The sequence below is a fragment of the Diuraphis noxia genome, unplaced genomic scaffold, assembly GCF_037042655.1.
Source record: "Diuraphis noxia isolate RWA-SAM2 unplaced genomic scaffold, SU_Dnox_SAM2 contig0002, whole genome shotgun sequence".
Classification (NCBI taxonomy): domain Eukaryota; kingdom Metazoa; phylum Arthropoda; class Insecta; order Hemiptera; family Aphididae; genus Diuraphis; species Diuraphis noxia.
The window spans coordinates 14,092,523-14,120,248 of NW_028301712.1; the positions used below are offsets into that span (position 1 = coordinate 14,092,523).

Below are 27,726 nucleotides of genomic sequence, written 5' to 3' on the forward strand. Positions count from 1 at the left end.
ACATTAGACATTATACATAAAATTATATATGGAACGCTTAAAACTTTATGGAGACATAAGTTCCCTCTGGAATTTTTTCCCACTTTAACCTCTGATACTATGATAAAAGAATACTGAAAAAATGGACCTATGACGGTGGCGTACCTAAATTGCCTATCTGAAACGCCGTGTCATCATAATTGCATTATTGAAATACGGTCTATTATTATTATAAAATGTATTATTAAACTACAAAAGGAATCAATTAAAAAATATATGTATATTTAATTACTCATCTCTAATTAGATTGAGATAAAAATATAAGATTCATATTAATTGTTAGAGAGAAAAGAAAAAAACAAAAGATTAAAATAAGATGGTTGATTAGTTATAAATGTTTTAATACATTTTTTATTTTTACATTTTAATGTAAATAACGCATACTTGAATATATCCAATTTAAATAAGTTTTAAATTAAACTAACATTAAACCAAAAAAATTGCATCGTGGTTTGATTAAAAAAGGAAATCACCATAATATATTACTTGGAAGATTACTAAGTGATTAAGTATTATTTCATTCAATAGTTCTATAATATAATTAAATCAAAGAATAGTTACAGAATCACTATAGTTGTACAAATTAAAAAAAATTAAAAATTAGAACATTGAAACTCTGACAAAATACTATATTATTGACTTACTACAATTTCATTTTATGATGATTATTTTTGAAATGGTTTAATCCAAGATCTTATGAAAAAACTATTTAATATTTTGTTTTAAAATAAGACCATGCTTATTTTTGAAAATATATTATTTGGATTACTTAGTGAATGTATTTTAATAGTTTTATTCAGAATAGTGCGTAATCTATCGAAAATCTATAATATATGAAATAGTACTTTCGGTTACGTACAAATTGCACATAAGTCACATTATTTATTGATAAAAATTCAAAACTAAGGAAATGAGGTCAAAGACCATAAAACAGATGCTCCAAGCGTTTTATAACTTGATAATACATTGTTTTAAAATTTGAAAATTGTCACCTTTCCAAACACACATTCTCATGTCTCTAAATGTATTTGGACAAGAGGTTCGTTTAAAATCTATACTCACATATTTTCAGACTTACCTACATACTTAAGCTCACAAAGTCACAACTTTATAAATATATTAAATAAGTTGACCCTGGTCGCTGTATGATAAAATCATAACTTATCTTAAATTGTGCACTTTAATTATACCTAAAAATGGAAGTTTTATTGATAACACAATATAAATTATATACACAAATATTCGTTATAAACGTTATATACGTTATAACGTAAATAAATATGTTTATGATTGTGAAGTAATCACTATATATTAATAAAATAAAATGTATTGTTGGCATTGGAGATTTTCAAATCACCAAAATTCTACAAATATGTATATTGGCAGTATGTTTAATTTAACTTTTCCAAAATATAGTTAGTTATCGATAATTTTTACTATGTATTAAAATATAACTGTTGATTTATACAAACATTAATTAGGTAACTCAATTTTATATTACACTTGTCTATACAATAAAAATAAGTAATTAATATTGTTATTCGTTTAATATATATTAAATTATAAAACTAATCTAATACAGTTGCATACTACACATTTTAAAATAATGACAAACATAAAATACCCACCTAAAAATAAAGAACGTTTAATAATTTATTTAATGGCTAAAACATAAATTCTGAAGAAGAAAAATAATTATTATATGTGCACACTAAGCCATAGATAATGCTTCATCAGATTAATTTAGTCCATATAATCTAGCTTTAAAAATTATAACTTTTTATTCAACTTGTTTTATAATAAATATTAAAATTTAATATTTTAATTACTGATATGATTCAGAACATTTATAACTACGTATTAATCATTGCGTCATATTATGATATTATATTAAGATACATTTAAAAAGTCATAATTTAAGCACATTATGGAAACTAAAAATATTTTGCATAGAAAACTGTATTGCAAAACATAAAGTAAAATATATTCATCTCAAATGAGAAAATGTCGTTATGACAGCAATACGCATAACATAATTCACGGTTTTCTCTTTGGGAAAAGTTATTCCTAAAACTAATTTCTATGTTCTGAAACAACCTGTGAAAGCTTCGATTTAATCTGGTTTTGTCATTAGAAGTATCCCAGTAGAATATACTGAATATAGTATGTACAAAAGCTCCCTGGGATAAACAGAATTCAAGTAATTTTGGGTTTCGGATAGAATAGTTTGTAGATATATCAATAGTTCTAAGGAGTCAACAAATTTCGTGTTTAGGGTTAGATTAAGGTTAGTTATTTATAAATTATATTGCTATCAATTATTTATAAAAAAAAACATTGTTTTCTATTATTATAGGAATGGGTGGATTACAATATGAGGTGGAACATTTCCGAATATGGCGGTGTCAAGGATCTCAGGCTCAATCCAAACCGACTATGGAAACCAGACATACTCATGTATAACAGGTTAGTATTTAATTGTATAGTTTTAGAACAATAAAATGTTACCCTAACGTACATCCCTCGTTAAAATAAATCTAAAAAGGCGTGATAGGCAAGCTCAGGTTGCTTTATTTCATCTATTTTTTCTCGTCTAACAGCGGCCAAAAATTTATATGGCCTTACATATCATAATAATATAATACAATTATGTTTTTTTTTATACATAATGAGTTACAATAAAACACTGTAAAATATTATTTCACAATTCTTATTAATATACATTACTAAATAATTTATAAAGACCATATAACTATGTATCGTAGCTAATAATTAATTACATATAAACTCACAGATATTTAAAAAAAATCATACATATTATGTAGAATAATATATAATATATATATTTATTTTTTTAATTAGATACTTCTCCAGTTCTTAGATAACTGATTTTATACAATACCTAGTTTCCTGAATAACAATTAACATAAAATATAAATACTTGTGATTTTTAAAATATTGTAATTATATAATTTACAATAATACTTTTATCCATATATTTTTATTTTTAAGCAAAAATAATATATAACATCGTGTTAAGCAACATAACTACAATTTATTTACAGTATAATATACTATTTAAATTTTATATTATAATAATAGAACATAATTGCATGTAGCTGATTCTTTAAATATTACATTTTTATGTTACTTTATGGCAACTTTGAGGCAACTTTATGTGAAATGAAAACAAATTGAAGAAAAAATTAAAAATCTCAGTATAACTAATATAATTCAATATTAACTATTCTATGACAATTTTCTGAGGTGAATAATAATATCTTTCCTTATAAATTCATTTACCATGGACCAAATGATTCATATGATAAGATAAAAAATAACAACTATAAAGAACTTTCAAAGAATGATGACATTTGAGATAAGTATTTAAGGAAAATCAATATAGAGAATGTATCTAAGTGCCGTAATTTACTTACATTGTCCTCAAGACGTTACTTAATGATGTCGCTTTTGTTAATAAAACAATTTACATGAGAACTAAATACTTTGAATACTTAACTAAGAAGTAAGAACAATCACACTTAATTCTTGCAAATATCAATATTCATTTTTTTCGTAACTAATTATTATTTGACCAATTCGTTTATTTAAATATTGAATGCGTTATGATTTACCCAATTATATAAAATATTGAACTATAATAATAGTTAAATAACATATATATATTTTTTTTTTTAATCGTCTTTATAAAATTAGTTCAATATGAAAAATATTTTTTAAATTATATTATTAAAATAACATACACTTTTTCCATTTAAAAATCAAAGTACCTAAGTTTTTCCTGGAATGCTTAACATTAATCGAGACATGCTATTTTAATAAATTGATTTATTATATATTTCATTATAAATAACTAAATTCATTTTAAAATTGCATTTTCATGTAAAAATATTTTATACAGTTCTAAAACTTCTTAATAATTGTGACCCATCATTTAGTCCGGTATATTATATACGGAGACTATTGATCCGTGACATTTGATTCTATTAAAAAAAAAAACCTGTACAAAAAATATCCAGCTAAAAAGCGTCCAGTAAAAAAAAATATAGATATAAAATACAAATATATAGAGATTAAAATTTAATTTAATAATCTTTATTGTAGAATATTATAGAATATAACTATATTACTTTTATAATTCCAGTGTATTGTTTTATATTATTACTTCTTAATCAATAATTCATAATTTATATATAACTGATTATTATTTTTTTTTTTATCTAACGTTTTTAAAAGTTATGAAAACAAATTACAATTACAACTTCTATATATTTTTATTCTTATTTTTTTTCCGGGCGTTTTTTAGTCAAATATTTTTAGTACCAGTTCTTTTTGAATCGGATCAAATGTCACCGGCAGGGCCGGATTGGTTAGGCGAGCTACCGAGAAATCTCGGTGGGCTGCTTAAAGTTAGGGCCGGTAGTGTCAGAGTGTGGATGAAAATAAACACATGTTAGGATGAGTAAATAAGTTCGTAACGATTTTAGACGTAATAAACCAATAAAAAATAATAAAGACCCGAATTTTGGGCCAGTGAATATGTAAATGGGGCGCTTAGAAGTGAAAATTTCGATGGGCTGATATATACCAATCCGGCTCTGGCCACCGGATATAATTTACCAGACCAAATTATGTGGAACTTTTACTTATTAAGTATACAAAAAATAATGTTAGGTAAGACAAAGTAATATAAGCATAATAATAGGAATGAGAAATATTTCCAATTTTTCAATATTATGTGAAATTGATATCTGATTGATAAAATCGATAGCGTATTCTATACTAAATTTTAATATATCTACAATTTTTATCGTTAAACATACTATTAAATTATGTGGAGAATGTGAGACTAAACTTTATTTAAAGTTTAAATTATAGGTATAAAAACATTATAAACTCGCCTCAAAATTTAATTCTACACAAGTTTAGAAGTCATCAAAATTATTTATATCTCATTTTTCTAACGACAAAAAGTTTCATTCCTAAGTAGTTTGCCAAGAAGTTGTCAAAAACAGTAACGTTTTGGTGGCAGGATCTCCGCTATTATTCTTCAATTATCAATCTAGTAGAGGAATACATAATATAATGCTGTATTAGTGTATTACATAATGCATGTCTATACAATGTATTGATTATGTGTTACTATTATTGCCCCAAGTCGAATTCATTCAATTTTTAATTTTGGCAGATAAGTTTAAGACAAGAAAAACACAATTTCAACTAAAATAGAAACTCATAATTTTACTACTTCTAAAATTATTTTACATTTACACCATAAAATTTGTATATCATAATTTTTTAGACTTTAGCCTCACACTTTACCATACACATGGTAGATAGAATCTTCCACTACAAATTTATTTGTAGTGTCGAGTATTGGAACATTACCAAATTAATTTTACTATATCTAGCACATACATAATACATATAAAAGGCAGACTATATGTAATACGCAGAAAATGGGTTTAAGCCTGTAACTATAAAGTAAAAATAAAGTACAACTAGATTTTAACAAGATTGAAAATATAAAATTCAAAGATAAAAAAATTTCATAAATGAGTAGATTGACGACAATATACATACATGACAATTTCTAGGGCCTTCAGATAGAGTCCTAAATTGATTGATCATTGTTTAGTCAGTATATCAGTATAATGATTTATAGTTGGATCATATTTAATAACTAGATGTATAATAATTTCTAATAAACAAGTAGGTACCATTAAAAATGAGTCACTGTTAGTCTGTATATATTTTACTAACGACGACTAACGAGATGGTTATCTTCATGTACAGCACGACGTGATTTTATAGTCACAATAATTCGTGTATATCTTTAAGATTGGAAATCATGACACTATGAAAAATCACGTTTAATTTTACTGTGTTTACCGAGTCTAATGATAGTAAAGGCAGACGGATGTAACAGGTAAATCTTACCCTCAGGATATTCTTACCAGAGGGGTAAGATTTTCCTAGTATAATCTTACCCCCCGTAAGAATTTCCCAGGAATAAAATACCGGGAGGGGGGTATGATTTGCCTAGGATATTTTTACCCCCTCCCGGTATAATATTCCTAGGAGTATATTAAGTTTTAAAACGCTGCAAAAATAATTTTTTTTTTTAATTGATTTATTTTTTAACACTTAAAATATATATATATATATATATATACCTACTTAATTATCCAACTCAGAAGTGGTTGGATTAGTTTTATTTTTATTTATTTCCACAATAGTCCTAAGAATATCGGAAGATATAACAAACTAAATTTTTTTTTAGAACAATGTACCTAAATTTATTTTTAAAATTAATAAGGAACTTTAGATCGATGGTATTATAAAACTATAGGCACCTACTAAATTCGTAATAAAAATAAATAATACACCAAGTCAGTATTTTAACCAACTTATTTTTTTAGGTATCGGACTATGGTCTATCTAGCAATATTATACATTTAGGTATAGAAGTAAGATCAGTAAATTTATACCTAGTAAATTTACCAGGAAGGTAATTTTTTTTTTATTTAATAAATCAATAAATTACAATTAAAACAAATTATTAATGGTAATGTATTAAAATTAAATTATCCCCTTAAGCAAGCCCGGAGGGCCCCCGGTATAATATTCCTGGGAAATTCTTACCGGGAGATAAGATTATCCAAGGGTATTCTTATCGGGGCTAAGATTATACTAGGAAAATCTTACCTCCCCCCAGTAACATTATCCGGGGGTAAGATATGCCTGGGACACCGGTATCGTGATTTTCTAGTTTTTTTTTTTTTTTGATTCACCAAAATGATGGAAAATATAATGTACCTACTCTATTTTTCAATTTTTCAGTATGATATATTTGATACATTTGGATATAATATAAAAAAAGTATATTTTAAATAATTCAAAAATTTTACGCTATTTTTAAAATGAAATTAACTCTAAAATCACTCTAAAAATTGTTTAATAATGTATTTAATAATTTTTAGATATTATATCTGCAATTTAAAATACAATATCACACATGTCTATAATTGTATATAATATTTATTATTAATATAGTTACAAAACTACTAATTACTTGTTATTTATAAAATAAATAGGAAAATGTTCATCATATATGGTAATTTACATCTCCGATATTAAAACATTTAAATGTCATGTGAAGGTAAAATCACTTTAATATAGTCCGAAAAAAATAAGTGTTAAGTTATAATCTACATATTATATATAGATAATTTTAAAATTAGTCAATATTTCATAATTATATTTTATACATTATTTTTATGTTTTAATCACTATTCACTTGTTTTTAAACATTTATTCAACAACTAATACGAATATAGGTATGAAGGACCTACCTACACTTTAAAGGTTACTCCATCCGTTATGAAGTATTTCTTACAAACATTTTTTTTTACTATTGCAATGGAAAAAAACCTAATCAGATACGCATTCATGTTGATATTTAGTAATCAAAGATTAACTTAAATGTATTTTTTTTTTTTAATGCTAACAGTGCCGACGAAAAATTTGATGGGACTTATCAAACCAATGTGGTTGTGAGGCATAATGGTACATGCCTGTACGTTCCACCAGGTATTTTTAAAAGTACATGTAAAATCGACATCACGTGGTTCCCATTTGATGACCAAAATTGCAATATGAAGTTTGGTAGTTGGACATACAATGGTTTTCAGGTAAACTTATTCATTTTCTAATATACAATATTGGATTTGGATACACATGGAATAAAGTTTTAATATAATAATTATCCATATAATATACCTATAACCTATTTAAATTAAATTTTTCTAGAGTTTTATGTTTTCAACTATTGTTTTGAATTAAATTTTTTTTTACATATTGGTAGGTACCTACTTATAATGGTTAATAATATTTATTTCGAGTTACAGAGTATAAAAACATGATTACAATTTAAAAGGTCTTAAAAAAAAAAAATTATTTTCATTAATTAAAATCGCTTTTTGAGCTTATATGGGAAAAGGGTCTTTATAACTTGTTAAAAATCTCTTTTTATTTCTTTTGTTATCAATGAATTTGCATTTTTATTACACTTTCATGTTGCATATTATACTTTTCGTTTTTTACGCTTTCGTTGAATGTACCTTTTTAAAATTATAATTGTGTTTAAAACCATCCAAAGTAAATTATATTAAAAAATTAATGAATAGATTATAATCATCTACAGACAAATATCACAGAATGATAATTTTCACAACATAAAACAACTAATATAATAAAATGCATAATTTTTTTTTTATTATTATAACCTATTGGCTATTACTATATATTATACTTAGTAATTATTAAATAATGTAGGTACCATATTAAAATTAAAATATGAAAATATAAGCCAATAATCTGTAAAATTTGTATGTATTGTTTTCTAGTATGCATTTTCAATATTTTAAAATTATATTTTCAGATTGATTTAGTGCTCAAATCAGATGGTGGCGATCTATCAGACTTTACAACGAACGGTGAATGGTATTTACTAGGTAAATATTATTTTTTTTATATATATTTAAGTAATTTACAATCTATACAATATTATGTACAATGGCAAATTTGATAATTAAGGTAAATATTTATAAAATAAATATCGATACATATATTTTTAAACAAATAATTACATTTTTACCATGATTTAAGAAGTAATTATATTATTATTAGGTGCCTTAATAATGATATTTAATGACTTTTGCAAAGAAAAAAAAATAGGAAAAACTGAACCAGGGCTGAATATGTCTGAAACTGACAAATAAAATATTTTTAAATATTATATGGGCCGTATCATAAATATTTTTAGGAGTAAATATTTATTATAATAAATATTATTATTACTAAAATATAAATTATATTTATTTATAAATATTACGATTTAAAATGTCTTAACACTTAAAAAACCACCTAAACAGCCTATCTTCCTGGTATACTAAATGGAAAGTTAAAATTAACAATGAAAAATCATCATACATTACTTTTTCTTTAAGACAGGGTGAAAAACCTTCTGTTAAACTAAACAATCAAACAATACCAACAGTCTCCAACATTCATTATCTAGGCCTAACCCTAGACAAGCGACTCACCTGGGCAGAACATATAAAAATCAAACGCAATACTCTAAATCTTAGGAGGAAATCACTACACTATTTAATAGGTAATCATTCCAAACTCAAACTCATTACCAAACTACTCATTTATAAGCAACTTCTCATGCCTATATGGACTTATGGCATCCAGCTATGGGGTGCGGCCAAATTGTCAAATTGAAACAAAATACAAAGATTCCAATCAATCACCTTACGCATGATAACTAAGGCCCCCTTTTACATAGGTATCCCTTTTTACTCCTAATCACTTTAAAAAAAAAATATATATATATATATATATATATATATAATATATCTAACATAACAATTAAATCAATGTAAAGTGTAGCCGCTGGGTTACTCCTTTTATCGAGCAACTCATGTCATACTTATTATAGCTCATATTCTTATTGTAAAAAACTAATTTACAGATTGTATATATTCTATTAAAAAATAAATTAAAAAATAAAAATGTCATAAATTAAGTTTAATTCTAAAAAAATCAAATTGTAAAATCTATGGCGTAGGTGCGTACTTTTTTGGAAACTCTATAAGGCTTAATAATTGTCTAATAACAACTATTAAATACGACATATTATTTTATACTAAATAAGTTCCAACGTTGTTAAAAATAATAATTACATAATTCTTAAAATAACACAATTAAATAAAAATAAATATTGTATAGATAAGCTTAAAAATATTCATCCGTATTTAAAGAGTATAAATTTAATTATAACCTTAATAATAGTGTCAGAATAGTCAACTATTGTTCCATTTCATATAAAAATTGTCTTGAAAAAATTATTTTAAACCATTACCAAATTAAAATAGAAACATCGAAATGTGTATGTGAATTGTATATTTGTAATTTTAAATGTATCTCAGTTAATAAAGGCAATAGTAAGTTTTGAAGAAATTCTGTGGATTGTCTATTGTTTTGTAAATTAATTTTAATTTGATAATTACGGTATAGATTTCATAAAATTTGGCAACATTGGACGCAAATAAAGTTAATTTAACGTGAATGTTTATGAAACCATTTATAAAAAATGTAGATAAATCTTTAAGTACCATATGAACGTTCACAATCGTATAACACTAAAAAATATGTATTTGAATGGTAATTATTTGATATAGGTACTCGGTTTCGAAAACTGAAAATCATATATTATTATTCTAAAAATAAATAATGCAAACAAATCAATAAAAAAATACCAGAAATAGGTACGCTAGTTTTTGAATTTATAGACCACTGAATTTTTTTTTTTAAGTGTCGGTAAAAAAATGTTGGATGACCAAAAATACTTGAAAATTTAATACAAGGTTCCTTATAAGTTATTCTTATTGTAGCTGAAAAAAATTTAAAATCGTAAGTCACAATTTTTCTTAATAAGCGTTTATAGTTCAAATTTTTACGAAATCTGTCGAAAATGCGAAAATTTGCAAGTAATTTTAAAGTTGAAAAATCATAAAATTTTTTGTGTTTATAACTAAGGATTAAAAATACAACACTAAGTTTTCTATTAGTTTTCCTTCAAGTAGCTATAGAGAAAACTCGAAACATCATTATAGGAAAAATTTTAAGTGCGTTTGAATTTTAAATTTTTACGAAATAGCGTAACGATAACGATTTATCCTCAAACGACATTAAATATTTGTAATTATTCAAAAAGTATAAGTGGTAGATACTTGAAAATTTCACAAGTTATTTAGATTGGCATTTTCTTTATATGATTTAATTTAAAAAATATTTTGACTTTTTTTGAGATATTTATAGACAACTGAAATTTTCAATTTTTCGAAAATTTTCTTTTGAAGTGTCGATAAAATTTTTTTGGCTCTATCAAAATACTTGAAAATTTAATACAATACTTTTTAAATCTAAGATTTGAAAATTTTTAATAATCTATAATATATCTTAGACAGATAAACCGTCTCCGTTCAGAATCGTTTTTCGTATACAATGTAAGTACCTATCATTGCATTCAAATTTAACCTACCCTAGTCAGAGGTCCACTCCACCCCCAATGTACAGCAGAGCAATACCCACTTACCCGTTTTTTTTTTAGTGTTTTTTCTCTGAAAAAATTGTTTATTGAATAATAAATAATAATATACATAATGCTATGGCCTTGTTAGTTATTAGTAAGATCTTAAGATTTCACCAAACTGAACAGTCGGAAAACTAACACTTACAACGATACTATTGCTAGGTATAAAAAATGACTAAAATATTAGCAATTATTTATATTTACATATATACATAATTATATTTGATAATAATTTTAACTCTATCAAAATATTTCACAAATTACCATTGTGAACAATGCATACAAGAATATGCTTGATTAAACTTATTTATAATTAATAACTTTTGATTGTTTCTTCAAAAAAAATATGTTTCAATAATTAAAATTATTTAAAATTATTTTAATGATATTAAACTAAAATATCAAACACAAGCTTAAATGTAAAATAATCACTACATTACACTACAACAAATTAAAATCTACTTAACATATTAAAATGATAAAAATATAATAGCTAGATATAATTTAACAAATATGAATTTTATAAACCTATTAGTAGCAATTTTTGTTTGTAATGTTAATTATTAAAAACATGGCTTTGTAAAGTAACTATGACACTATCATTAGGTACTTATCATTTTTATTTTCAACAGTTAATCAAGTACAATACTATATGCATCTAATATTCTAATATAGTTAAATTAATTTTTAAGTTCTAAATAATAAAACTATATATAGCAGTATCAAAAAAGTAAAAAAGAAAAAAAAAGTTGTACTTATAGAATCAATTTAACTATTTCAGTTCATATTATGTTTTAATTGTTAATTTAACAGAAATGTATTTTAAAAAAAATATATAATAACTATTTTGCTTGACATTAATTTAAACCATAATAATTAATAATCAATTGAACTATGAATTTTTTTAACATTCAATTTTAGTTAATTTTATATTGAATTTTTTCAATTATAAAAGAGGCCTTTCTTTTGAATTTGATCAAATATTCAACTAAAGATATTTTTAAATGTACAGAAAGCATAAAAATCGATCGCAATACAAATATATAAATATATACTCTTAATGTTTTAGAAACTTACATTGGACACTATGTGTGTCTAAATTTCGGTATTTAATAGGTTAGGTTCTTATCTTATAATATCCACTTCATTGAACATTTATTATTTATGAATAATGGTATTTGATTTTTCACAAAGACTATAACGTAATGTCGTAATAGATTATTATGAAAGAGGACAATCAGCATTTAAAAATAGTATAATTTAGTTATGCCTATACTAAGACTATTTATAATATTATTGTATGGGTACCTTCTTGAATATATTAAAAAATATTTATTTATATTTTTCTCTCCAAAAGTTAGGTTAGGTTAATAAAGTCCTGTGAATTAAATACATAGAATATTCATAGAGTATTCTATACTATCTATTTCCCGATAATTATTTAATGTTCAAGATAATCCTGAACAATAGTTTTTAAATTATTTTTTAATTTTACTAATATTTATATTTATATAATTATTTATTATTAATAATTTTTATATTTATTTGTTTTCAAATAATTATAACATTTTTATTTTACTTAACATTATTAAGCCTTAAGTATCAATTTTGATTAAGCATACAAATAGTTATTTGTAATTTAATTAGAAAATAGGTAGATTACGTGTATATAATGTAGAAACAAAAGTACTGAGTACACTCTGTATTTTTTAAGAAATGAAAAGTGTATACTTCCAATTCCTAACATTGTACATTTGTAGAGGCTATCACTATGTTCTAAATGTATTGTTGATACTGTAAACTGTTGCTGTATATCTATTTCATCTGGCACTTTGGTATTTTATCACTACATTTCAGTTAATGCGTGGTTTTTATTACCTAAACCACTTAATTTAGAAGCTATCATAATATTATCGTATTTAATCTACATCAGTGATTCTCAGCTGGGTGAGTGTTAGGCTACGGCCGTGAACTTGGATTAAGAGTGCCCCAAATGTATTGAAAATATAAAGTTAAAAGTGTTCATGTAGTTCAAAATACTCATATTCTTACTTATTACAATTATTAGCTAATAAATAAATTTCAACACAATGTTATATAAAAAAAAGAATATTCTTAAATAAGGTATAAGAATAAATATTATATTAAAACAAATTCATTCAATACTTACCAACCTACTTTTATAACAATAACCACTGATAAATCTACTAGCATCTAATATAGTTATGTCCATAATCACCCTTAACATAACAGAATCTAACCTGTGCCTTGTTATTTTTGAAAATGTATGATAACCAATCGAAAACATAACCTTATACCAAAAATTTAGAACTAAAACTTTGTTCGTTTAGATAATTTGTTTCATAAATGTAATAATGGTAATATTATTTAATTTGATTAGAATAATAAAATACAAAGTCATTTGTAGTTATACAAAGTAATTGGAAAAATCAACAGAAATTCAAAAATTGAATTGTATAACCATTTTGTAGTTAATAAAATCATATCATTTTTTTTATAACAATGATAATACTAATAATTGAATAAGATTTATTTTATGAACAATTACTTACTAGCAGGCACGTATACAAGAGGATTTTTTGGGGTTTCAACCCCCCCCCCCTCCGAAATTATTTTCTTAGTATAGTAATTTTCCTATATACTTACTTCTGAACAAATTATGATATACATAACATTTTGATATTTAGCATAATATAATAGTAACATTTAAAATAATAAATAAAGAAGAAGAAATTGTTTTATTATGTTGCTATACAATTTGTATTGCTATATTTTATACCCTCCCCCCCCCCCCCGAAATTGTATTGTGTGTACATGCCTTGTACCTTTTTTTTCCTGTTTAAAAACCAGGAATGGGTGGGAACTGTTCAGCACAATACTGTCACCCGTCCCTATATGCCTAGTACCTAAAAAATATACTATAAAATAAATATGAATTATATCGAAATAACCGTATATCTATATGATAATATCTTACAATCTAACGAGAATGCATTTTCTTTTTTTCAATAACAATGCAATACCTACTGAGTGTTAACCGAGTACCTATATTGTACAAAATATTTAAACATTGTAAATTCGAATTATTAGCTTTAATCAGTTCATAATATTATGTTTTATGCATATTTTCAAGTTTTTCCGCGCATTATGTCCCGAGCCTAGATAATTACTGTTCTTACTGTGCATTTACTAGGTATATATTACTTACAATATCCAATGAAATTGCACTTTACAGGTATGCCTGGACAAAAGAATGTGATAAACTACGCATGTTGCCCAGAACCATACGTAGACATCACGTTTACCATAAAGATTAGAAGGAGGACGTTGTATTATTTCTTCAACTTGATCGTGCCGTGCGTGCTCATATCGTCGATGGCTCTCCTGGGCTTTACGTTGCCTCCAGACTGCGGAGAAAAGCTCACACTAGGTAAGAATGCGATAAAGAAACCGGAACAAAGACAATCATTTTATTACAGTGGTCTGTGTTCAGTGCGGAAAAAGTGTTGTGGTTTGTGTGCGTACATTGTTTTGTGACGGAAGAGGTGAGGGATAAGGAGATGGTACAAATAAATGTTAAAGGATAAAAATAAAAAACGAGATTAACAATATTTTGTTCTTCACACCGGCACCTGAATACATGTACAACAGACAATGGATACAAGGATTTCCAGACTATGTTGATAATAGGTAATATTTACGTATAATCCGTAACAGCATAATATGGACGTCATATTATCAGCGAGATTTTCGTCATGAGCATCAAATGGATTTATTCCCTTGATAGTGAAACGGTTAATATTGGCATTTAACTATAGATCTACAAAGATAAATTAATAAGTCTATGCATAAAACCGTTTTATTGCATTATATTTACGTTTAAACGGCGTTTTCAGCAAATCCTTCGATATATCTGCTATAGACCACAATAGTATCATATTTGCTTGGGATTATACATATTTAATTATTTACCGACAATACTATGTTATCACCACCACCGTCTGATTACTATAGCTAGCTTATGCTGTGAATATATCAATATTTTGAAAGATTAATTCATATAATAAATGCAAGTGGTTTCTATAAGGTATGGTTTAAAATTCAGTACTTATCTATACATTTTGGAAATTTTCATTTATCTGATGTTTTACAATATAATTATTGAAATCCGTTTTCCAATAAAGTGTAATTCAAATAAATTTTGTGCCAACAAATCATGGCGTAGTTTATTTAATATTTTTCGAAATATTTATACATACATTTTTGAAGACAAAGTACATATTGAAATTTAATCATACATGGAACATTTAAATAATCAGAAGAGAATATTAGGAAAAATAATCTAAGTGTTAATTTCAGAAATAACTATACTACTGTCACTAACAGTATTTCTGAATCTGGTCGCCGAGTCAATGCCAACAACGTCCGAAGCGGTTCCCCTTATAGGTAGGACTTAGCAAAAATATCAACTTGCATGATGACATATGTCATTGTCATTTGATACTTGGAGGAACCACTTCATTGGACAATCAATACATTACTTACCTATATTATAAAAAAAACTACTATATATTAAAAGAACAATTATTAATGTTAGTCGGAAAACAATTTTATTAAATTTTAAATAAAACATTGTTATATCAAAAAAATGTTCCCAGATGTATTTTTCTAGGTCATAAAAATAAATTGGTTGTTACAGGAGTGACCATCTTGCTATCACTGACAGTGTTCCTGAATTTGGTGGCGGAAACGCTTCCACAAGTCTCCGACGCGATACCCTTGCTAGGTACCATAAAATACCCTATTCCTCCCAAATAAAAATAAATCTTGTGACAGTTAGTGATGTTTACAATTTAATTTTATCTATCTATTTATATTTTTAATAGAATATATATTTTATATTGTTTACCATTTGAATGAATATTAACAAGAAATCGTACAAAAACATAGTACAATTATTCAGATTGCTATAGTTCTTAAGCAATCCAATTTTATTTTTATTTTATTTAAAGCACGAACCAAGATACGTCGTTACGATACATTTAAAAAATAAATTAACATAATAAAGTAACATTTTTTTGTCTTATTTTGTCTAAAATATTCTTTCTAATAACCATTATTACGTTTATTTTAAAAATTCATATGTGAACTATAAAGCTATTAATTTAATTTAATCATCACCCAATAGTATAAATTAATTATTTGACTTATACAATAACCAACAGTTACGTAATAGTACTTAAATTTTAAAAATAATAAATTAATTACATTATTTAAAAAATTGTAAATTTTCTTTTAATTGATTTTGTACGATTTTTATTTTATTTAAATGAAACACCAGAGGCCAAGCCGTATACTTGTAGAAGCTTATGTACCTTCTCGTTTCACAACAATAAATAATAAATACTTCAATAATAAAACATTTTAATACGGCTTTGCCTTGGTGTACCTACTACACTCCATTTGATTCTTTCGCTCGAGTGCTTTTTCTCACTTCACTTTTCTCTCTTTTGTTATTGTTTTAGAAATTTTTTACATATTTATTTTTGTTTTGTTCTTTGAACAATAATACTTGTGTGTCTTTTTGCATATTAATATCGATGTGAATTTGCAGTTTGTGATTGTATTTGTTTGCCTTTTCTCATCAAATAAAAAAAAAATAGGCATAAAATAAACAGAATAAAGTAATACAGCTTGTGATTCCAGATAAGACGTCAGGAATTTCATATTTTTAAAAAATATCTGATTACTTTTTACAGCGAAAAAAAATGTACAATCATCAACTAACTATTGTGAGTTAAAATTAAGAATGATAAAATAAGACATTTATAAGAGTATCATAATAGAATTTTAATAAAATTGTGATACTATTAAATTAATATCATTAAACATTTTTTAACAAAACAAATCAAAATCATGCGATATTTATGTATTAGTTTTATATATAAATTTAATAACTTGAAATTAAAAATACAAAATATTTATTGGTGTTATGAAAAACATAAATTAATGTTTATAAATTATTATTATTTCCATCCAATATTATCTCGTGGTAAATATAATGGAATCATGAGGAATTTAAATATAGATTAAGGAATGTCATAGATTTAATAATAATAATAATTACTAAGCTAATATGGTTCCAAAAACCGGTTACTTTTAACGTTATTTGTGTTACAGGTGTGGCAATACTGCTTTCACAAGTAGTTTATCTATTGCGGCTGGCAGAAGTGTTGCCAGAATCCTCTGACGCAGTACCCTTGTTAGGTTAGAGTTTAGTGTTTACCATATTGACAGACACACTTCTTTTAAAAACACGCTCATTTTTCTTAATTCTCTGTGCTCTACGTTTCTAACATTATTCTTAATTTTGGTCTGTAACCTTATCACTCATTTCACATCGGGTGTGACAAGTATTCCTATTTATAATAATTTTTTTTTCAACTTCGTAACAAATTATTTAGAAGAATACAACTCATCTTTATACATATTTCATTTTACTGAAATATATCTTAAAAATAAATTATACTAATATGTCATTTTAGAAAAAAAAAAAAACAATTTTTAATAAATAAATTTAACTTTAACTTCATGTTAACTCCAGAATTATTTAAAGAAAACATTTATCATATAGTTACTTACCTATAAAAACACAAGAGTATGAAATATCAATAAATTATATTATGTAAGTACCAAAAGCAATTTACATAAAAACAATAATTAGTGAATACTCCAAATAAATAATATTAGTTAGAAATAAAATTAAAGTTTGAAATAGAGCAAAAAATTATTCTTGAATCTGAAGTATTAATCAGAATATCAATCCAATAATTACCTGTATTTCACGTTTTACTGTAAACAATTTTTAAATTCTAAAATTGGCCAGATTATATAATCTACCTATTTTAAATATATTTAACGAAAAATTAGACACATTCACCACAAAAAACATTATTACAAAATATCTTATAGTAGGAGAGGCAAATAGTGACAACGCACTCATAGCGGCCGTTTTTCATCAGGGTTATTTCCACTGTTTTCCCACCTAAAAAGCGATTACCATTTGCAATTTTTAAAATGCATGCCAGCAGTAACTATTAAGAAAATGATATAAAAATGTTACAGGAACTTGAAAAAATGTTAATGTTGACTGATAACCTTAGCATTTCTCCCAAACGTAGAATTCTTAAAGACAGGAAGATCAGCTATAAGAATACGGGATGATGGCTCCTTGCTTTTCGCCTCTCCTATCTCGTAATGTCTAGTCTCGCTTACGATCTAAAACCACTACATCACTTAAAATAAAATTGAATTTACAGTTTATCATGATTGATCATCTGTTTAAACTAGTTTATTTACCAAACCGATTTTTGCTGACTTATTCAATATTTTAAAACATACTGAGAATTTATGAAATTTCAAAATTATTCTACTTAACACGGAATAATAATGAAAGAATAAATAAAATATTATTGTTATTTCTGAACAATAATGTTCCTTTTTTTATTTGTACATTTTTATTTTTCATCGTTCTTCAAACTGTTGGTAGGTATTTACACACATATTCCGTTTTATGGTTTTAGAAGTCTAGTGATGTTTTAATATTAGATTAGTTTTTTTTTCATATATTCTATAAATTTATTGTCAACCGAATAATCATGATTTTGGATAGTTCATTTTACATTAATATTAATACAAAAGCCAGCATTAAATATTTGGTTAATTGTACATCAGTAATTCCTAGGGTAATTCGTATAGGTGATTCATATATTAATAAATTATTGAATCATATTAGAACCTAATTAAAGTTCTAATACATATAATCATGAAATTAAAATTAGAAATAACTTTATCTTTTACAATACGCAAAATTATGTACATAATATTCACCCTATTTTTCAATTTTGAAAACTAAATATGATAAATGAGATAAATCTATATGACATGATTATAATTACATTGTCTTAAATAACAAATAACACATTCTAAATTTAATCTACTCCATATATTCTTATTAATTTATGATGCAATTAGAACATTAGCTACCGTTGAAGGAAGCAATATTCAAATATTTCAATATAAATACTTGGAACACAACATCTGATTTATGTGATTAATTCGGAAAAACAACTAAGAAAATAATAATAAGATAAAAAATATAGATTTTCATAAAATATAATTTATTACATTCAAAAAATATACCTTATATACCTACTGAATAATATTATGAATTAGTCCCTCTAACAATCAAACACATTTTTGTCGAATGCAGACAAACTGAAGCCGCCAGAAATAAGCATAACATCCCAGAACATCTATACGAATCACTAGGCCCGAACATAGAAACCATCACAAATACTCTAAACTTCATCAAAAATATACAAATTGAAAATGTATTGTAAAAAATTAATCATAATATGTAATGTACAAACAAAATCATTGTAATAACTAATCTTATGTCATTGTTAATTGTCAAACGTCAGCCAGTGGCCTTCGCTGCCGAGGCTTATTCTAATAAAAAAAAAAATATATTATTAATTAATCATTAATAATATTAAAAAATATAATTGAATAACTTATAAACACTGTTATAATATCAAAACTTTGTCACACCCTGTATCAATCAGTTATTAAATATACGTTTTATACATAATATTATTATTTTATACCATATATTATACACTTTTATATTAAACTTTCAGTCAGCTTCTACTATAAAATATATTATTTTTTTTTACTGTCTTCTCTGGTTTTTGCTACTTTTACTACTAACAATTTGTACATTTTTTGCATGCCAGTAAAAGTAAGTCTAATGCATAAAACACAAAATATCTAATTTAAACTTAAAATTTGCTCGCCCCTTCATGAACAAATGTTATACAATTATAATTAAACGATATTTATTATTATATTTTGTCATGATACATATAAATATTTTAATATTAAAATGTTTGGGTTAAAAAAATACATTTTGGATTTTTCGTTTTCTTTTTAGAATGTACAACAGTATAAGGTTTTATTAATCTTGAAAACACCACATGTTGGATAGGTGGACCGTAATTTATTTTAACTTTTATTAAACACCATATAATATATTTCTCGATGTGTTATTAATGTTTTAAATTGTATTCATCTTAATGTGTCTGCATATTTATATGCAAATAAATACATGAACATTTTTTTTAAATATGTAATATAAATCATGCATCGGTTGATTCTTTCTCTTTGAGTAGGTGGAATCATAAACAATTAAATAAACGTCAAGCATAACTTGTACCTTATAATTTACCTATGGTTTTGATTTAATAATTCTAAACCTAGATTATTCAATGATATAATATGTATACTATGTATATATTTTTATTGAGTTCAATAACATTGTTATAAACTCATTAGTTTTCTAACTTAAATTTTAATAAATTTATAGTAATTACAATGCGATGTTTTTTATAAATTTGATACTTACTACAGTTTTTTTTTTAATTATCAGATTAAAAGAACATTATATCTAAATAAATCAGATCAAAAAATATGATATAGTTTAGTTTGTTTTAAATAACTGATTAATTTTTCAATGTTGCTTGGCTCCCGACTTAGGCTTCTTCCAGATTGTCTTCTATGTTGAGAATATTATATTTGTATATATATATATATATATATATATATATAATATAATGTAGAAATATATTTATTTATGTATAAGATTTGTACTTTGCTGCTGATTTATTCAAAGTATTTACTAATTTTTAATAACAGAGTCATTTCAAAATTTTAATCTGCCATTGAACCTCTTATTTTGTTGAGCAATTGACAACTATCCTCCAGTACTAATGTGTCACTCAAGACTCAACGTGTATTTGTAATAATATGGTCACAATTCATGATAATCAACAATCATAAAAATTATAAAATAAGATATTAATTAATAATAATAATTGTCAAAAATACAACCAGTATCGAAAGCTTATTTCACATCTCCGTACAAATATGTCAAACTTGGACCAAACCCACGGGATGTAAAAAACATAAATTTATTCTTAAAAGAAACAGAATTGTACAATTTAATTTAATGTAGAAAATTTAAATACTTAAAATACTACAAAATAAATGTAACCTAAAAAATAAAAATTCTTTTAATAATGGCCTAGTTGTCGATGTATTTTGATCAATAAAAAAAAAATAATAATAAAAATAATTATTAATGAGTACTATTATTACTATACTAATATTATCTCTATATTATTATTTATTATTTTATTAGTACATACTTAATTAATATAACACATTAGTTGTTATTTATAAAAATAATTGCGAAAATATCTTCTTTTTTTCCAACAATATTTTCTAATATTCTACGAAACGATGAACCGTTATAGACTAAAATAAATTCTATATAAAACGAAAATTCAAAATTAACTTAATTGGTAATAATAAAAAAGTAGAAGTTGATTTTAAATTAACGTAGATACAAATGAGTTAAATTATTAAAGTTAAGATAATTAAAACAGCGAACTAGTTAGTTAAGTTAATGCCCAGCCTTGATAATATTACACCATTATATTATAGTATATACACAAAACACATATTAAATACATGTTAATATACTCATTGCTTACATACCTATTACGCTGGTTAAGGTATTTCAAATATGCCAACGCCACTTTAATATAAATACATTGAACTACATTAAGGGTAGGTAGGTATATAACAATAAGTTTTGCATTTTCTGTGTAAAATTATGGAACTCGTGACATTATCACCTATTTACATGATATTAGCTAGTAGATTCTACTCTATATAACATTTACATTTACAGTTGTATGATTAATTATTCTATTGACTAAAACTGTTTGAAATGCTATACATCTCATTTAAAAATTATTAAATGTCAACATACCCTAGTTATCAATTATTGAAAAATCATAAAATTATAAATTAACAAAATTATGCATGGGTATCATAAATGTACGTATTTGAAATTCCCTAATATCTATAATTAAAATTAAAATATATTTATATATTTATCAGTAAAAACTAAAACTAAATTAATAATATAAATTATTATTATTTATTTACTAATGAAATATACTCAGAATTCATACACAAATAATTCCATGCATAACACTTTATACCCATTATACGTATCAAGTATTTTCATTTTATATTTTAAAAACATTGCATTGAAGTAAAAATACTTTTCAAAGCTTAACAGTGATCTGAAATCATTATACCTAGACATTTTATTAAAAATTCTTTCAAAAATAAGTTAATGTTAGTGTTAAATAACCATGAGTTAAAACCGGAGAAATCGAAAAATATTTTTTAAATCAATTTTTTTAGTTAAAAACTAAATTCTTATGTTATAACATGAAAATAGCAGAGTATAATATGTAGTACAGAATTTCTTAGGGTTTAATTTTTTATGGTCTAAATATTCAATCTGCTGAAGATCATGAACATATAATATCTTTTAAATCGAATATCGAATATTATCCATAAATCTAAATTAATATTTATTAAAAAATTCCATACACAATAACAATGTACTCAAATTACTTAATATTTATGGAATTCTTGGCAATAATTTAAAGTTATTTTAGGTTATTCTTATAATCTTATGGGTTATGGCAAAATATAATATGATTTTTATTTATTCTTGTTTGTTCTTATCTCAATACATTTGATATTAGGAAATTTACTAGATTTGCTTAAATTTTGACTACCTACCAACAAATAAATGGCTAATCGATGTAATAAAATAACAAAATATGTTTTAATTACTAAATAAAAAAATATTAAACACTAAACAAAATAAGTATTATACATCTAGTAATAACTGTTCGATTTCCTCATTTTTAATTTAATTATTAGCATTGCTGGAGATGATATTGCATATTTAAAATAGTTTGGTCATAAACTTGATTTTCCTAAAGTCGTGTTCTTTAAAAATGTGTTTCTTATTTAAAAATTTCCAAATTTATGGACGATTTTTTGAAATCAAAGAGTACCCTACAAGTAACAATTTATTTATACTAGAGATCAAGTCTGGTAAGTATGTTTTGGAAAAGCCATTTTTCGATTTTTTTCAATTTTATTTATTATTTTTTTTTTTTTACAAAATTATGAGTACAACAATATAAAATTGAACTAATTAAATAAACTATTATATATTAATTCGATTCAAACAAAATTATTTACAAAAAAAATCATCACCTATATTTTCAATATTCAATTTTGCCAGTTTATCATTAAATTTTATAATAGTTCATCCATATAGGTACCTACCTATAACATTATAAACATTTGAAATAGAACGCGTATTTAAGCTTGTCCTTATATCAGATATCAAAATATTGATATATACTTTTTACGATAATTTTATTTAAAAAAAAATATAACAAAAAACTAATCAATATACATAGGTACCTACAACAGAAAATAAGTAATGATAAAATATAATTTGTATAGTATTTTAAATTATATATTTTCTATAATTAATAGTTACTACTGAAATTATATTTGATATTAACTACTATTAAATACATCATCAAACCCCTACTTGTTTGTGATTTAAAAATTTAATTTAAAATAGAATAATAGGTAAATTATCGTATAAACTATAAAATCATCATAATTATAAAATAAATAAACAAAATTTACTAATTCAATAATTACAATGATAATTCTAACGGATATAAACAAACACGGACCTAGCTTATACTTATATAGTATATAGGTCTTTTATTAAGTCTCATCATCATTTATGCATAGTTTATAAAAATCTATTCACCATCTTAGCCGTTAAAATTAAACATATTTAATCATTTTTAAATTGTATTGTCCGTTATATTTATAGTATGGAAAAGAGTTGTCATAGTTATAGGTATACCGTGTTTCTATAATATTAATAAGAAAATAAACTATGTTTTTCGTTTTAATATGTTTGTTTATTATCAATATATTTGTCAATATATCATTGTATTTTAATCGACTTTTATTACTGACAAAATTATTTATGGGTGGGTTGGAGGTTGAACTCCATGATAAAATATACCCTTTGCACTTATAAATGTAATTTCTATATCTTTTATGAATATTTGAATGATTTTTTTAATATTTTTGTGGTTCTTGTCTGTGGAAAACTGTAAGCTAATACGTGACCAGAGTAACCAGCTACGTTATAATATTATGGAATCTGGCACACATGTCACGCAGTTTTATCTTCTCTTAAAACCTTTAACTATAATATATAGTATTATACTATATACATATAACAAATAAACTACCAAAGTGAATTTGGCTTAAGTTGAGATCCATTATGTGACATAAACTCTATTACATTCCTCTATTTTCTATTAAATTTATACCTGTCATATTCGCTGCATAACACTAATAATTATTTATGTTTCATGTTTGGCTTCTCGCTGTTTAACATCTTTTCAAATTATTATTATTTTGACGTCCTAGTCTAACACAGGCTGTATACATTAAAAGTTTTAACAAATTCCAAATTTAAATAATTCATAATATAATATATAATTAAATAAAAAAATGTTTTAACTAAAATTTAAATAATGTTATTTATATTTAAACCAGTTTCAAATGAAACGTTAAATAATGATATTTTGTAGTTGATACATACTACCTCACTCCAAGTATCAACTGATCTGACGAGGAAATAATAATTGAGTATTAAAAAGTTATACATATTTACTTAATTTAATCTGATATAAATTTGTTTAGCTTTATATATCGTCACGTTATGCAAAAATTGGTAAAGTGATAATTTTAATAATTGTATTATTAAATTTTAAATTCGCATTAATCCACATTTTTTTTCACTTAGTCGTTTTTTGCATGACATAATAGCAACTTATTCAACGTTATGCAAAAAGTATACACCTAAGTGAAAAAAAATAGATTGGAGCTATAAAAAATTCAAATTTCAAATTCTAAAATATTCACTCAACATATTTTGCATGACAACGACAATATACTTACATATCTATATTTTATTTTGTGTGTATTTGTTTTTAGTATTGTTTTATTTAGTATCTTTATTTTTCTTATGTCATTATAGGTAGGTACGCAAGTAATATTTTGAATTAATTTGTATAATCTGTACATCTAACTTATATAAATTAGTAGACAGTAAAACCGTAGGTAATAGATATAATCGTTGACAATAAATTATAATATATTCTTACTTGATTAATTTAATGAGAACTTAACAATTTTTTAAACACATCTAGTGCATACCAAAATAAAATATGTATGCTTCTTTAATAATGTATAATTTGTAAATCGTTTTAATACATTTAGCAAAACAGTGTCATAGTTGTATTTAAAGTTATGAATCAAATTAATATCAACATATTTACAATTCTAGACTGTTAAAATTGAAATATGTTTTTAATGGCATATCATTTTATATTACTGTACTGCATGTTTCGAACTTAAATTTATTTAAAAAAATTATATATACAGATACCAGAAGATTCTATCTTTTTAAAATAAATTTTGAAAAATGCTTAAAAACACTATTTCGTCACTTGATATTTTGTTAATATTATTAAAATGGTTGTCTTGTAAGATATAATCTAGTAAATAACAAAGAGATAATAACTATCCATATTTTTAAACTCTAAATAATATGATTATTAACATGGTAATAAATTCTGAATACGGTTAAACAACTCGTACAACCATTTCATAAAATAAAATAAATAAATTTGTCTTTACTGTTATCATTTTCCATTTATTTTTAATCAGTACAAGAGGTTTGCAAATAATATAGTAAAACCAATTGATGTAATTACGCAAAAAAAAAATAACCAAATTAACTGAAAAAGCATTTAATAAACTATAATGTTTAACATTAATTACATTTAGTCATGTTTTGTGCTGGACATACATTTTTTAATAAATTCATATTATAATATACATAATTGATTTTATTAATTTATACATACCATATTTTTTCTGCTTAATTAATTACAAAATAGAATTTTATGAAATGTAAAATTTCATATGATATGTATGTTTATAGATGTAATATTGAACCTTTTCTAATTTACCATTATAATTATATTAAATTAATAATAAATATATTATATATAATGATTACTAGTTATAGAAATAGTTTTAAATCTAATAAGGTCATTTTATGATAATAACAATTAGTTTTAGTTTCTTCATTATATTGCGTGCATACACAAATAATATTAGATAAGCATGATTCTTTTTATTTACTTTTTTTCGTCTTAACAACTATAATGCTTTATAAAGTCATTACTGTAATATTAATAAAAAAAATAATATATACGAAATTGTCATTTAGAACCTTTAAATTCTTTAGAAATCTGACAATTCATTTATAACTTATATTATTAAGGAATGATTTAGTCCTCAGTATAAAAATTACTAATTCAAAAATAAAATAATACATTTTTCCATAGGTACATACTTCAATTGCATCATGTTTATGGTGGCTTCGTCGGTAGTTCTCACATTGGTGGTGCTCAACTATCATCACCGAACAGCTGACATACATACAATGGGACCATGGGTAATTTGTGTGTTAATATTCTTAATTTTGTATAATTTAGTATTTATAACACCGGAAAAATTAAATTAAATTTATATAACCACTCTGATGCGTTCCATTGGCAAAATATAAATGTTATCAATTTTATATAATTTGATTTTTATTATGTCTCTAAATCAATGCATACATGACATCCTATGTAATAAAATATACTGTAGGTATACCAGAAAATTCCATACAAAAATAAAAAATAAGAAAATTATTAGTATGTCTTAACCTGTCCAAGTCCAATTATAATATTGACATGCTGCATGCGCACGCCATTTATCGAGTTGAAGCACATAAATATATATATATAGTTTTTACCGTTGTAATATTATATTATAAGTTTTCATTATTACATTATAGGTTAAGTGTTTTTTCCTGTTATGGTTACCATGGATCTTATGTATGCAAAGGCCAGGTAAAGACATTTCGTTCAAAGCCATCAGAAGTAGATATACAGATCGAAGAGGTATCGAACTCCGAGAACGATCGTCAAGAAGTTTATTGGCCAACGTTCTTGATATCGGTAAAGTATAGTTGTATTTAAATTGTATTGTGATTTAATCATTTAACTTTAATTTCTTCGTTTATTATATTTACATTAAAATACAAAACATAGTTTCATACATGCAAATCGTATGTTATATAAATAAATCATATAATTATAACTATAAATAATCTTTTGTTTCTTTTTAAAAAACAGTAGTTAATTATTTTGAAATAAATATTACGCTATACCCTTTACCACTTTAGATGCATTATTTTTTATTGATCTAACACACATCTTCAAAAACTATGGCAATTAATTTCAACATATTTAATATTGGTATAGGTAACAACGAAATCAGAAATACATTCTAATGAGTGGGTGGGCAACAATCAGTAGTTT

General features: G+C 24.2%; 1 protein-coding gene across 5 annotated transcripts in view; it reads left to right on the forward strand.

Moving 5' to 3' along the window:
* The window catches only part of LOC107166088 (neuronal acetylcholine receptor subunit alpha-7-like), a 198,044-nt gene that overhangs the window by 156,271 nt on the left and 14,047 nt on the right, over window positions 1-27,726 (forward strand). Inside the window, exons 4-11 of one of the 5 annotated variants that reach the window (XM_089219318.1) lie at window positions 2,396-2,505; window positions 7,574-7,754; window positions 8,504-8,576; window positions 14,481-14,675; window positions 15,605-15,691; window positions 15,945-16,031; window positions 26,704-26,813; window positions 27,201-27,363. In XM_089219318.1, coding sequence (XP_089075444.1) covers window positions 2,396-2,505; window positions 7,574-7,754; window positions 8,504-8,576; window positions 14,481-14,675; window positions 15,605-15,691; window positions 15,945-16,031; window positions 26,704-26,813; window positions 27,201-27,363 — 1,006 coding nt within the window. Of the gene's footprint in view, window positions 1-2,395; window positions 2,506-7,573; window positions 7,755-8,503; window positions 8,577-14,480; window positions 14,676-15,604; window positions 15,692-15,944; window positions 16,032-17,425; window positions 17,513-26,703; window positions 26,814-27,200; window positions 27,364-27,726 lie in introns of all 5 variants that reach the window. The other 4 variants (XM_089219314.1, XM_089219315.1, XM_089219316.1 and 1 more) reach the window with 4 other exon arrangements.